The sequence below is a fragment of the Dermacentor variabilis genome, chromosome 10 (assembly GCF_050947875.1).
Source record: "Dermacentor variabilis isolate Ectoservices chromosome 10, ASM5094787v1, whole genome shotgun sequence".
Taxonomy (NCBI): domain Eukaryota; kingdom Metazoa; phylum Arthropoda; class Arachnida; order Ixodida; family Ixodidae; genus Dermacentor; species Dermacentor variabilis.
In genome coordinates, this window is record NC_134577.1 from 3,772,078 (window position 1) to 3,787,327 (window position 15,250).

The 15,250-nt window shown below is 45.3% G+C and overlaps 2 protein-coding genes across 3 annotated transcripts in view; one reads left to right on the forward strand and one right to left on the reverse strand.

Moving 5' to 3' along the window:
• LOC142559732 (sodium-dependent glucose transporter 1A-like) overlaps nucleotides 1-3,856 on the reverse strand; it is a 253,170-nt gene extending 249,314 nt beyond the window's left edge. For both annotated transcript variants that reach the window (XM_075671324.1, XM_075671321.1), the window contains exon 1: nucleotides 3,838-3,856. The gene's annotated coding sequence lies outside the window, so the exon portion shown is untranslated. The remainder of the gene's footprint in view (nucleotides 1-3,837) is intronic.
• The window catches only part of LOC142559852 (BBSome complex member BBS2-like), a 220,939-nt gene extending 206,009 nt beyond the window's left edge, over nucleotides 1-14,930 (forward strand). The window contains exon 15 of the mRNA XM_075671532.1: nucleotides 14,337-14,930. Within this exon, the coding sequence (XP_075527647.1) occupies nucleotides 14,337-14,583 (247 nt within the window). The 3' untranslated portion in view covers nucleotides 14,584-14,930. The remainder of the gene's footprint in view (nucleotides 1-14,336) is intronic.
• Nucleotides 14,931-15,250: the final 320 nt, after the last annotated feature.

Consider the following 15,250-nt stretch of genomic DNA (forward strand, 5'->3'; position numbering starts at 1 on the left):
GGCTGGCGACGCTATTTCGCGTACCTAAGCCGCTTGCGATCGCCATTTTAAAGGAACATCGGCTGGAAAATGTTCGTATGCTGATCCCATTTCGTTATCGATACCATTTACCGATTTTCATTAAAAACCACGCTTTAATGTTGATTACTCTAATGAACTGGGGAATTTTATTTTGGTATCGCACGTGTGAGGCTGACGGTGGAGCCGTGCCAGCTGATAACGTGGGACAAGTTTTACCGCAGCATTCACGATTAGATAAGGCTGATTATTCCCCAGTTGTCTTCTAGCTGCATTGAATTCTTATCAATTTTAAGCACACTTTTTCCTTTTTTAGTTGCGTTGGGGCCCGTGATGGGGCCCCCAAAGCAAAATCGCGCTACTACTAATAAATTCTTCGCCGTGCTAAGTGTGTAGCAGTGCGTGCACTGTACGCGTCTCAGCGACGTCGCCTGGCGTGATATGCTCGTTTCCGTCGTCAATTCCCGAATCCGAGATATGGTGGCATAGCGTTAAATTCATTAAACCCCCAAACTTAAAAAACAACAGATTCCTCTCAGTGTTACTGGATGGATGGAAGTTAGGAGCGTCCCCTTTGAAACGGGGTGATGGTAGTTGCCACCATGCTCAGCTTCTTTTTTTTTAACTGTGCTGTAAATTATTAAAATTCGCCATTTTCTTTAAATATGTCTTCCTACACTTTTAACCTTATGTCAGCTCTGCTTTTCAGCCACCAATCCTCCAATCGCTTTCTGCTAGTTTCCACCGCATATTTATTTGCATGAATATTGTTATCTCTGAACCCTACACTCTTAAAACGGTTGCACCCTATGGGGTGCGTATTTGTCCCACAACAATAATCGTCATCTGCCTTGCTTGCGTTTCCTTTCCTGAAAACTCGGCGCTCGCTACTTTCCTGTCGAGAATGCTGCGTCACACTGATAACGCGCATGCCGTTCGTTACTGGGAAGTACCGGGCTCGCAGCGTTAAAGAAAGGAAACGCAGGCAAGACAGATGACGATTATCGTTGTGGGATAAATATACACCCCAAATGGTGCAACGCTTTTTAGAGTGCACTCTTAGAAAAATTTACACCCTTTGGGGTTTATCTTGTCCCACAACAATAATCGTCATCTGTCTTGCCCTCGTTTCCTTTCTTTAACGCTGCGAGCCCGGTACTTCCCAGTCACGAACGGCACGCTTGTTATCAGTGTGACGCAGCATTCTCGACAGGAAAGTAGCGAGCGCCGAGTTTTCAAGAAAGGAAACGCAAGCTAGGCAGATGACGATTATTGTTGTGGGACACATATACACCCCAAAGGGTGCAACCGTTCTAAGAGTGTGTAGGCGAAGTTACACCCTTTGGCTTGCCCCTTCTGCCACACAACTCTCTCAAAAAAATTTACACCCTTTAGGGCTTATCTTGTCCCACAACAATAATCGTCATCTGTCTTGCCCGCGTTTCCTTTCTTTAACGCTGCGAGCCCGGTACTTCCCAGTCACGAATGGCACGCGCGTTATCAGTGTGACGCAGCATTCTCAACAGGAAAGTAGCGAGCGCAGAGTTTTCAAGAAAGAAAACGCAAGCTACACTCTTAAAACAGTTGCACCCTTTGGGGTGTAAATTTGTCCCACAACGATAATCGTCATCTGCCTTGCTTGCGTTTCCTTTCCTGAAAACTCGGCGCTCGCTACTTTCCTGTCGAGAATGCTGCGTCACAATGATAATGCGGCGCCGTTCGTGACTGGGAAGTACCGGACTCTCCGCGTTAGAGAAAGGAAACGCGGGCAAGACGGATGATGATTATTGTTGTGGGACAAGATAAACCCCAAAGGGTGTACATTTTTCTAAGAGTGTAGGCAGATGACGATTATTGTTGTGGGACAAATATACACCCCGAAGGGTGCAACCTTTTTAAGAGTGAACGATAATCGTTATCTGCCTTGATGCGTTTCCTTTCTTTAACGCTGCGAGCCCGGTACTTTCCAGTAACGAACGGCACGCGTGTTATCAGCATTGAACAGTTTACACCCTTTGGAGTGCCCCTTCTGATAACGCACATGCCGTTCATTACTGGAAAGTTCCGGGCTCGCAGCGTTAAAGAAAGGAAACGCATCAAGGCAGATAACGATTATCGTTGTGTGGCAGAAGGGGCAAGCCAAAGGGTGTAACTTTGCCTAAGAGTGTAGGGCCTCAGGAAGCGTGACTGTGCCCGCATTGACATCGGGATGGATACCATCACATTTTAGTATGAGGTGTTCTATTGTTTCTACAGATTTACCACATACAGTACATGTGTCTTCTTCTTCGTTAAATTTCTTTTTATAGCTACGCGTTCTAAGCCATCCTGACCTATAGCTTCAAAGAATAGAGCACTGCCTCTGGAGTTATAAGAAAACGCTTCCTTCTGCTGTTTCCACTATCGTTATATAGTTCAACACTATGCTTCTTTTCCATTGAATTTATCCAATTTTTACCTTCCGCGTTTTTAACCAGTCGTTTGGTGCCCTTTCTCTGTTCTCGTGTCTGGAATACTTACTGGCTAGCTTCCTAGTTCTTTTCCGCCATTGTGAGTCAACGCTCTTTCTGTATAGGTATTTAAATACCTTAGCTGCCCACCTGTTATCATCCAATTTCCTCAGGCGTTTTTCGCACAGGATTTTACTCTGAGCTTCCCATGCTTCGAACGATGCCCAGCCATTATACCCCTGTACTGCTTCGTTTGTGGTTTTCCCGTGGGCACCTAGTGCTAATCTTCCAACAGCTCTGACAGTCCTGCCCTTAAGCACAGGACCGCATTCCCGAAAGTAAGCCCCGGCACCAATACTCCCTTCGAAATATCTCTCAGTACCTCATAGCTGTTGTACCCCCACAATGCCCAATGTTTCATTATCCCGGCATCTCTTCGCCCTTTTGCTATGATAGACTGTTCATGCTTTTCCGCGTACATCTGCCTTTTGTTTATCCAAACTCCGAGATATTTGTGTTCGGCCACTCGGGGTATTTCATTGCCTTGTATTGTAAGCTCCTGATCTGTTGTATCGTTGAAAAACATCCCACCGGACTTAGCTGCACTAAAACTGAAACCTAGACTGTCTCCTTCGTCTCCACAGTAATTAACCAGAGTTTGCAAATCTGCCTGGCTACCTGCTAACAGTACAATATCGCCCGCATACATTAAACCCGGTAGTCGTTCCTCAACAACCTTTCCGCCTAATCCGTACGACAGATTATACACTAGATAGCTTCCTTGTAGCCTTCTTTCCATGCTTATCATATAAAGCATGAACAGCAGCGGTGATGGAGGACAATTAACCTTGCCTTAATCCTTTGTGTACCTCGACAGTTGTCGTACCCTTAATTCCTTCCCATGTTACTTAAACATTATTTTATCGATATATTTCCTGTAGAAAATCAATTACCTCATGACCGATACCTTCATCCCAGTTTCTGAACGCTATATGCAAAGTGTAACCTCGACAACACATCGTTTCTTCATTCGCCGGTATTGTGGACTCAAGCATACTTGCCGCCTGCAGAACTGCACCATTCACGCACGTGGTACGGAAGCGTCGTTTCTTCGACGGCGCGAACGCAGCAAGTCATCCAAATCGTGGCGCCAGTTAATGTAAGAGGAACGACGTCAACGAAGAGCGCATCAGCGATTGTGAGTTTCTCAGTAGTTAAAATCCTGAAAACTTTACGGCATTAAATTCACGGCTGGCACTCGGAGCGGCGCGAAGGAACACGAGTGGAAGCCACATAAGCGAAACTAAACACAACTAAATTGCGAATTAGCGTGGAGTAATGCATTCGTCAAACTGGAATATACACTCACGTGGCACGTAACGTAAAGGACACTTTTGAAGAGTTGCATTCATCACACGCCAGAAGTAGCGAAAAGAGCTTCCATAAATTAAAATTTATGCTGCTGCTATCACGGCTTCTTGCCTGAAAGGCGCCATCGAAACAAACCCGTGGTGCGCGGCGCGCCCTAACGTCAGCAAACCACGCGCGCACGACAGCTGCTTTTATGTAGGCCGTTGCCGGCAGTCATGGGAAGAGCCGCGCAGGCAATACGTCACCTCGTGGTGAGAACCAATAGTGCGCAAGGGCGTCCAGCGGGAGTTGCGCCGTCCTCCTCGCCCTCCTTTCTTTCTCTTATCGCGTGCGGAATCATCCGCGGAAAGCAAAATACGCGGCCCGCCTGCCTGGCTGGCGCCCAAATGACCTCTGCTAGAGTTACTGCATAGGCTGCCTTGAGGGAGGCACACATCCAGCGAACGCTGGATTCCATGCTAGGAAAACTCCCTGGAATAAGTATGATGATGGTTTATTGGCATCCTCTTTGAAACAAGGGGTGGGGGACAAATATTTCCCTAGCCTGCATGGGTCAATCAGGTGTGCTTACATGCTTTTCAGTCTAGCATTTTGTCTAACATCTTTTTTTTCTCTTCCTTGAAACTTATCTACCTTGTATCGTTACTTATGTCTGTAATGGACCCTGTTCTGTCAATCTCTTCTTTGCTCTTTTGTCCACGAATGCTATAAATGGATCTTGCTTATCTCAACTACTGACCGGTTAATGCTTCTACCCGCTTTAAATCCCAGTGCTTCTTGATAGTGTGCGTTACCTACTGGTCTCATTGGGCGAAAACTTTCGCATTCCACAAAGATGCGAATTCTCTCCGAACTTTTGCTGTAGCAGATACATGCCTCATCCTTTTGCGAATATTTGTTCAGGTATGTTTTTGTCCTTAGGCGACCAGCTCGAACCTCAAGATATCAGGGTACTGCCCTTTGTGTTATTGTACGAATTTTTCCTTCTAATTTCTTTCTTGCTACTTTTGCAAATCTCCATGGCCTTTCTTCATTCCATCCTTTGCATTCAAATTAATGCCTCTGTTTCTGTTTCTCTCACTTTCTTTTCGATGACTCCTAGCTGGTTGTCCTTTACACTTTCAGGGCTCTATTCTCGACACCCATGGCGGCTGCACGGCCGCCATTATCCACCATGTGGACTATCTGATTGTCTGTCAACGTTTTTATAATCTGTCGAGAGGTCATGTGTTCTAAATGTTGTGCCGGGAAGCGGAAGTTTTGCAAAATGCAATTTCGCATTTTCATTAAGATCACGAAATGTGACGTGGGGATGTATATTTTATCGATGAATACTTTTTTCTGGTCAAGACGTATTTTTGAGCTAGTTGGTTCATATCCATAATAATACAGCGCCAGAGAACACAAGGGATCAGAGGAAGAAGAACGACACATTCACAGGCCACACTGACAACTAAAGGTTTATTCACTGGATGCACAGTACTGGCTGAACATGAATAAACATAAGACGCACAGGTACATGTAAGGGATATGAAAGAGTATCACGTGGTCAAAGCCTACTACACGTGAAAAATGGTTCCTGTAAGGAATCTGATGTCTTTCTCTCAGAGCATGACGGACGGCTTGCTGACACAAGAATCACCCGGCTTTTTTATCTCTTGGGCTTCAACAATCTCTCTTGTTTGCTTATCTGTTGATTTTGACATGATGCTAGGTTATTCCATTAAGGGTGTGCAGCCGCAGTCCCTACGATGAATAGCTAAATGCCCTGATATTATTTTTGTTGTGTTGTACATATGTTCTTTCAATCTGTCATTTCGGCATCTTCCCTTGGCAGATATATTGCGACGTTAACGCTTCAAAAAGAAAGTGAACGGTAGTGTGCAGAAGACCTTGCAATACATCTGCAATTTCCCGAATAAGTGGTGGCGGTCCAAGATAGTCGTCATGACAGCTTGCTAATGGCTTGAAGGAATATCCCGTGAGGAGCGTCACAGGTAAATAATAATAGAGGCGGTAAAATTTGTCACATAAATATGCAGGGTGGTCGCAAGCAGGAAAGAAATGGCTGAAAATTAAAACGCAGCTGAATGACATAGCTATTGGCGTGTGTGTCTTGACCAGAACACATCTAAGAGATTTGGAGCAGCTGCCTGTTAATGACAATTTTGTATCGGAAGGGTGCAACAGAACGACCGGGCCAAGGAAAGGTGGAGGCATGCTAATTAGGCGAGGTCTAAAGTGGCAAAGGGTAAAAGAGACATGTAAGGAACATTCATGGATTAGCAGCACTTGGGGAGGTAAAAAGATGTGGCTTGGAGTAGCAGAGATAAAACTAAAGAAGTGATTGATTGCATTAGAAGCAATATTAATGAGTTCAATAAATTTTTAAAAATTGTGGGGTTTTATGCGCCGAAGCACCCCGTAGTGGGGGACTCCAGAAATTTGGACCAAGTGGGGTTCTTTAACACACACCTAAATCTAAGTACACGGATGTTTTTGCATTTCGCCCTCATCGCAATGCGGCTACTGTGGCCGGGATTTGATCCCATGACTAAGTTCAAGAAATCGTGCAAAGTGATATTAGGAGATATGAATGTACAAAAGAAGGATTTAGACGGATTTACTGATTATAACGGTTCGTGCTGGATCTGTGCAATGAACAGAACTTTATAGTATTAACAGAGAGGATAAGTATCATGGACAGGTAATATGGCAATGCGGAAATAGGCAGTCATGTATAGATTATGCCTTAGTTTCAGAACCAGTCTACGAACAACTAGACAAAATGATTACTGATTAACACAGGGAAGATAGCCTGGGTAGCGGTCACAGACATTTAACCTTAATAGTCGGGCGAGATACTAATGCAAAACACGTACCAATGGCATCAGAATTTTTAAAAATGAATTAAAAGCAAATAACAGAGATTGCAAGAAACATAGAGAAGAAAATGGAGGCATTTCCTACAACAGTCTGGGAATATGAGGAACTGGTATACATTATGACGAAGGAGATAAGACAGACAACGAAAAAGAACTGTTGGACTGGAAAGAGGAAACCACGTAATTGGCGGAACAAGGAAATAATGCAAGCTACAGAAGAGCGTAAGCAGGCATCTAAGAATCGTCGAGACGCCAAGAAGTCGGGATTACACGAAAAAGAGGTGCTCCTTTGATGGAAAAAAAATACAGAAGAAAGGGTGGCAAGTGAGCTCGTACAAAAGAAAATTAAATGTGCAAGTGAACATTGAGTGCATAACATTTGCAAAAGAGACAAAGGCACAAAAAAAAAAAATTCTGGAAGCATGTAAGAGCACTGAGAGCTCCAACTAAAAATTCGCAAAACCTTATGAGGGATGAAAATGCTAACATTTTTGAAGGAGCCGATGTGCTGCAGTACATCATAGACATTATTAGAGATAAGTTCGGCATGAAAGAAAGCGGATGTGGTTCAGACTAAAACAGATCCAGCAACAACAGAGAAGCCTGACAAACTAACATTTAGCATAAAAACACTTTTACTTGAAAAAAGCAGAAGAAAATGCCCCTAATAACACCACTGCAGGACCTGATGAAATCCCAACAGAGCTAATCAAAAACCTTGGTCCAAAGAGCAAAGCATTGCTAACAAGTGATGAAAACGTAGAAAATTCCATTTGCATGGCGTGAAAGCAAGATGAACCTCATCTACAAAGGTGATAAGGACAGGACGAGCTCGTACAGGCCAGTAACTATAACATCGGTGCTATATGGAATGGAAATGCAAGTAATAAAATTAGAAATGTCAAAATGGGTGGAAGCAAATGATGTACTGGGAGAACTACAGAATAGGTTCATACAGGCAGCCACTTAAAATATAATATGCTTGTTCTAACTCAGGGCATAGAGATTTCAGTAGCTCAGAATAGCAAGGTTTGGGTATGGGCTAATTAGCTCAGAATAGACCTTTATGGGTGGCATTTCTAGATACTATTAAGGGAGCCTACGACAACGTAGACTGGGAGTTGTTATGGGACATTCTCAAGCATGAAGGCATAGATGATGATGTCGTGGAGCTGCTGATGAATATATATAGAGACAATCGAGTAAAAATTGTATGGGAAGGCGTTCCATGTGCCGCTTGTTTTGTGTGCTTCTCTGTGTTCTGCACTTCCTACGTGGTGTCAAAGAGTGTTGGTGTTGCTACACACCATGGGCACATGTTTCTGTATATCATGGGGTAGATCAGGTGGAGAGTGCAGGCAACACGGTTGCCTCCGCAGCGCTGAGTTTGTCGTGCGGTGTTGGATAGATTTTTCTATCTTTCTCTATAGTACTTTAGAATTGTTGTGTAGCAAGGGTCTAAGGGTGTAGGCTCCTCTATTGCAGAGTCCAGGTTGGCTCAGTGATTTGTAAAGCCTCAAGCTGCATTGTCCGCATGCAGGTTCCTGGTGACGCCCTTGTGCCCCAGTGCCCAGGTCACAGTTTGGATGTATTCCATGGGGTCCAATCCAGTCCCGACCAGTACTCGGAGCGCCTGTGCTCCGAGTACTGGTCGCGAAATGGCCACGAAATGAACAAGTTGAGGACAAATATTTTAATGAAACTTTGTCATTCGAGAACTTTGTTTGTATTTCTGTAAATATGTAACGGCCTGGAAAAATCTCAATGACACTGTCTTTTGTTCCAATGTATTGCGCAGGAGCAGCTGTCACCTGTCGTGTATTGTAAGTAATTGCACCGAAATTATAGTCACAACAGAGAGCACATATAAAAAGCAGTTCTGCAAAATGTATGAGGGCAAGTTAAATGAAAGTGAGTCAATGCGAATATATGACAAATGGGGTACTTTATTTAAAAGCAGTTTCTATGAGAATTTAAATGTTTGTCCCACTGAGTAACGAGTCGCGTGATTCCAGTCTCATAAAGATCCTTGGGTTGCTGCTTCTAAAACTCTGTAAGTGACTCTTTCACGTCATCGTCCAACATGAATCTGGTTCCCTTGAGGTGTTTTGAAACTGCCCCAAAATGTGGAAGTCCCAAGGCAACAGGTATGGGCTGTATGGCGGCTGTTGCAGTGTTTCCCACTTGGAACTTTGCCGGTTTTGTGTTAACCACACCAACTATGTGGGGCGGGGCATTGTCGTGGAGCAAGATGACCCAATTCCTCAATTTTCCACGTCGTTTGTTCTTGATCCCGACATGCAGCCGATCCGACGTTTCACAATATCGAAACGATTGATAGTCTCTTTAGGTTTAGGAAATTCGATCAGTATTGGCCCCTGATGATCGAAAAAGAAAAGTCGACAGCACCTTTCTGGCAGAAATGACGGCCTTTGCTTTTTTTGGGGGTGGTGAATTCGAATGTTTCCACTGTAAGCTTTGCCGTCATGTTTCAGGCTCGCAGTAGTGGCACCATGATTCGTCCCCGGTCACAATTGCAGACAAGAAGTTGTCACCCTCATTGTGATATCGGACTAGATGAGTCAAAGCAGCGCCGAGCCTTTCCGTCATCTGGCGCTGGTTCAAAATCTTGGGCATTCATTACGCACACAAGAGCCAATAACCGAGATGCCATGAATCATGCTGTGACCCGAACCGTGACTGATGTTCACACAACCTGCTAATTCATCAATGCTTATCCCCCGTTCCTGTCTAATCAGCTCATCAACCTTTGAAATTGTATTGGGGGTCATTGCACATTGGGTTTGGCCCAGTCTTGGATTGACTTTGCAACTTTCACATCCTTCTTTGAACCGTTTGCTCCAACGCTTCACAGTGGCTAACGAAATGCAATGTTCAACATACACGGCAGCCATACGGCGATAATTTCTTTTTGGGAAGCACCTTCAGCTGTCAAAAACCTCGCAACCCCATGCTGTTCAACTTTTGGAGTGTCCATTATGTCACACAACCATGTTCAACCAGTGTATGAGAGCATTATAGAACCTTTATCCTAACACCTGTGTGTCACTTTTGTAAATGAGAGATGCCTGTGTGCTACGTGCATGCCTCTCAGATAAGGAACAGGACCATTTTTGCGTGGGGTGGGTTAACTCACTTTCATTGACTCGCCATCGTACATTATAAATGCGAAGACACAATGGAATATACAAACGTGTAGATATAGCTTGATAAAGGGCAAAGAAATGTCACTGGAAACAAAGTTCGCTGCATGTATACACAAAACCTTGCAACAAGATATTTAAATATACATGTAAGTCCCCAATAAATCAACATGTCTAAGAAAAAATCAGTGTATGTAATGTGTCAAACAAGGCAAATAAACATGTCGCGCAACCACAGATTCACAGATCACAGCAGCCCTTCCCTCCACTACCCCTGATGTATCGTGCGCAACAGGAGGCAACGCGCTTCCTCCCCACTTTTCTCCCTCGCGCACACAAGACTGAGCTACCATCGTCGGCTCACCCATGGCACCCCCCCCCCCCTCTTACGCTTTCACTCACACATACAGCATGCGGCGCGCGGTCACAATGTTATCACCCTTCGACTTTATACAGAACATGATGGTGAAGGCGATCGCAGGAATGCATATAATTGCTACCGTAATAAGTTAATAAAAGTATCCGGCAACTGAAGCATCCTGTGGCCCATTATTACTTTCCGCAATAAAAGGAGTAAGAAAATTGAACTTTCACCATGCGACAATTTGCGGCACCACAACAATGTCTTTCTTCTTTCTTCATTTGTGGGGCAGGGGCACAGAAATAAAAAACGCAAAGGAAAGCATGTTGGCCACAATCGAATGCCTACTTTGGGCACCTAATGTGGCTACCGAAGGAATGTAGAAGAAAACATAAGACGTTTGGTCCGCAGAGAACCATATGCATGCTGCTCGATATTCTAAACTGGCGAGACAAAATTTTCCGGAGAGGTTGCGCTCAAGCGAACTCGTTGCACCCCGTTGAGTCCCCACAGTGATAGCGGCGAACGACCATTGTTTCTTTTTCTCGCCTGCTAGCTAGAAAGCGTCAAAAACATTGCCAGGTAAAAATCTACTCGACCAGAGAAAAACGAACGCGCATCGAAGTGCACCGCGCAGTGGTCGGGGCAACACGAGAAAAGTGCATGCGCTCTGGCTGGCTCGGGCAGCCCTTGTGTAGCGACGACTCAATGTGGCCTCGCGAATAAAAGTTAAAGTAGAAAAATAAATAAGAATGCAGTTAGCTTTGCTGGCTTTAGTGTCTTGACATGAATGCTTTGGTGCAGGTGAAAAAAAAAGACGTTGACATTACTTTCTGTGACATGACGGCACAAATGATCCACCACAACGTTTCGTCTCATCGGACTTCGCTGCGTGCTTTGTCAGCTTGTCTGATAGTGTGTTGATTTGGCTTAATTGTCTCCTCGTATGGTCTGATGTACGATCTCAAATGTTTTAAGAACATTAAACCAACAATGTTCCGGAATTGAAAATCTAAAGGACGACATTGGAAATGACAATGCACCTTTCGCATTAAAGGTTTCTGAGAACTTAATACCCATAAAGTTTTGTGAAATCGAAATTAATGAGCTCCGTAGATTCCACGGCCTCCGCAAGATGCCGTGACGTGCCTGCTCATCATCGAAACACACTGTAGTATAGTGTCGCCCCCTGTCAGATCTCGGTGTCATCGTACATGTATGTTTTGTAATTGTTTAGCTAGATGGCGCACCCCCCTTCTGTCATGTGACAAGCTTGGGCCAATCTGGAGGTGTCATCTGGCGTGTGAAGCCTTTATTAGTAATAAACGGCCACGGGTCGGCTGAGTCTTCGTTCCGGTTTTCATCGGGAGCAGTTAGCTCCGTGTCATCCTTCACTGCGCCGGCGCTCGCGCGCGTTCACTGGCCGGGGCCTCCCACTTGCCTGCCGCTGCTGACACAACACACACCCTGAAACTTCATGCTCGGATGGGCCTCTTTGCGTTATGCAACTCCAGGTGCATGGGCATTGCCACAAAATCGAGCCAGAGTTCACAATGTTCACGCTGAAATGTCTTTTCGAGCATAAAAATGACATTCTAGATAAAATCCAGCATGATTTCCGGCGCCAGGGGTTGTTTTAGTGCGCAGTGCAGCATGAAAAAATTTCGGGAGGGGGGGGGGGGGAGGGGCGCGGGCTACGCCCCTGAATGGGGATACCGTGTACCATTTTCTGAATGCATTAGGTACCGTAAATAAAACAAAATTAACACAGCTTCCCCATTATGACGGCGGAAGAAAAATGAAATTCACATTGGAATGATGATTGGCAACGGAGCAAGCTGTGGAAGACGACGATGCTGCTCGAGCCATTGCTGATGACTGTAGTTGTTGTTGATGATAATAGTTTCCTCTTGTCAATGAATGGCTCATACCCCCTTAAGCAATGAGTGGCAACAGAGCCAGCTGTGGAAGGAGACGACGATGACTAATGCATCAGCAGTGGCACGAGCGCGTTCGCACAGTTTCATCGAGGGGCACGAACGTCGAAAAGTACCTAGCCACAAAAAACACAACAGTCTACACAGATGCTGCAGTATACACCAAGCAAAGAGGAACAAACATAGTAAAGACAGCTGCGATAGTAATAAGCCCGGACTACAAGGAGATCAGCAGCGCTTCAATGAAGGGCTGCTCGGTAACGGAAGCTGAGGAAATAGCTGTAGCTCTAGCGGCAGTGGAGGGCTACCGATCCGAAAGGTTCTTAACAATACTCACCGACTCGCAAGCCACGTGTTGGAATTAAATGAATGGCAGAACAGGACGCAGAGCGCTTCACATCCTCCGCTTCTGCAGGGTTAAAAATAAAGTCAGGCATACGATTTTCTGGGTACTGGGACACGCTGGAATAGAAGGGAACCTAAGGGCAGACAAGGTAGCTCGAGGGCACACAAACCGAGCGGCCACAAACACCGACCCTGAGGAACCCATACCAGTCAACCCAAGCTACTCTGACATTCTGAATTACTATAAGGGGAGTCCCAATCAAATACCCTCCACCCCACAACAGCCTAAATCACCATGAAGCAACCTCTTGGAGGAGGCTGCAAACAGGAACATACCCAAATCTAAACACACTAATCAAGATCTTTCCCACCCAGTATAGAGACATTTGCCCCTGGTGCGGCGCCAAGCCCACCTTATATCACATCACATGGGGATGCGTTCACAATCAACAAATCCTTCAAATAAAAGACCAGAGTGCGGAGCAGTGGGAGAGGGTGCTCTCCAGCAGCGACCCGAAAGTCCAGCATGGACTAGTAAGGCATGCTTACCGAGTAGCCACCCTCAGTGGTGCCCTGGAATAGGGGTGTCGACCCCGCGCAGATGGGGAAGAAGACCACGAAGACGGCTGACAACATCTGCCACCGCTAATTTCTAACCAATTAGAGCAAATGAAGTTTTTCCTCCTCCTCCTCGAGGGTTGTTTGCAGACGACAGAAATGCCCTAACCATATACAGATTCACTGTAAAACATTGATTCGCAGTGAACAAAAAAAAAATAGGAAGCTTACCAGCAAGCATGCAACCAGTGTGGTGAGCAACATGGCAACAAAGAATGTCAAGTGGAAAGTCAGAGAAGCCGAGATAATCTCACGGGAGGCAGCAATGGGAAAGAAGCCTGCTATGAGTAACTACTTAAAAGGAAAAAACGAAATCAGGAAAGAAAAAATTTATGATAACTCAAATGAAGCTCATTATTTTTCGAAGCAAGATCTGGGGAGGTGTTCTGCAAGAGTCCACTTAGTGGACATGTCCATTTCGTCTGCTGCTGAAGTGCTGATTGGCTGTGGTGCCTGGCAGCTGCGGACACACAGCGCAGCCCAGCCAATCAGTACTTCAACTGCTTCAACAACAGACGAAATGAACATGTCCACTAGGTGGACCCTTACAGAATACCTCCCCAGGATGCCTTAGAACACGCACTGATAAAGTGAGATACAACAAGGAAGAAGAAGTGTGTGCTTGTTGCAGTAAAGCTCGGGAAATGACAGAGCATGTATTATTAGAACGTTAAGATATCTGCCCAGCAGTTGATTCGTTGCTGCATAAGCTTATATTTGGAACTGAGGTTTTTAGCGCACGAAAAGGGATGAAAGACAGTGGCGAAACGAGGACACAGCGCTAACTTCCAACAATGGTTTTATTCCACAAAGCGGTAGACACACATATATATAGGTAACACCCACAACCGTACGCATGCGCATACGGTTGTGGGTGTTGCCTATATATATGTGTGTCTACCGCTTTGTGGAATAAAACCATTGTTGGAAGTTAGCGCTGTGTCCTCGTTTCGCCACTGTCTTTCGTCCCTTTTCGTGCGCTAAAAACCTCAGTTATGGAATACCAACACGCCCTAACCTATGCTCTTTCAAGTTATATTCGGAAATGTCTGTGAATCTCTTGCATTGTCTGCTAGTAGCACTACATGTCCTCGCCATACATCAACCCCTGAACCTTTTGTTGCACCTGTTGCCCATTACGGATCAATCAAGACTGATTTCCTGACAAAGTGGCATATCCGATGCAGCGACGGGATGCGCCGCTGGTACCAGGAGCTGCAAACACTGAACCGAGAGCTGGTCAGCGACCACCGGGTGCGCTGCCAGAGCCACGAGGAGCTGTCGCGCTGCGTGCGCATGCTGAACCGGGGCATCGAGCGGGTCGCCGCTCTAAGGGCGGGCCGCCACAAGGCCACCACTGTGGCTGCCTGCCGACAGGCATTGGCACCACCCGCCGACGGCGACGCGCTGCTGCAAGCACTCAGGGGAAGCTGAGCAATAGCTGGCAAAGCAGACGACTCTCAGCATTAAATAAATCGAGCTGTCCCCAATCCTGGAAAAAATTCCTGATGATGTGTGGTATGGCCAGTTGTGACCAAAGAGCGCCATGACACAAGACAATGTGTTGTCAATTAATTCTGAATGAAATGGAAAAATTGAGTGCTAATGGTTGGAGTAACATTGGTGTAAAATGTATAGCTAATAAAATAATGACAATGACTAGTGTGGCTATGACAAATAGAATTTCATTAAAGGGGCTGACAACCAATTTTTATGGAACCTATTTCTTTAATGCAATAGAAAGCTTACCAGCCAAAGTGTCTAATCATGAAGTGGTAACACAGAAAACACCATGGAACATCTTTTATCAGAATTTTTCGATCTGCAGTAAGGATGTAGTCATTCATTGGAAGCATGCTGAAAATGTCGATAGGTGAGCATGATAGCAATTATACACCAGCATTAGTGGGACGCAGACAAGTGCAACCGTAACTATGAGAAAGTATTGTTTTGTTTATCAAGTCGATGTTTCTGCGATTCATGTTTTCCTCTCCAATTGCTTAGGTATTTAACAAGTCTAAACGAAACTAATCAGATCGAAAACAAAATGACGCTTTTACACGTGATACACAGTTCAGCACGCTGCCATAGCCACGCATGC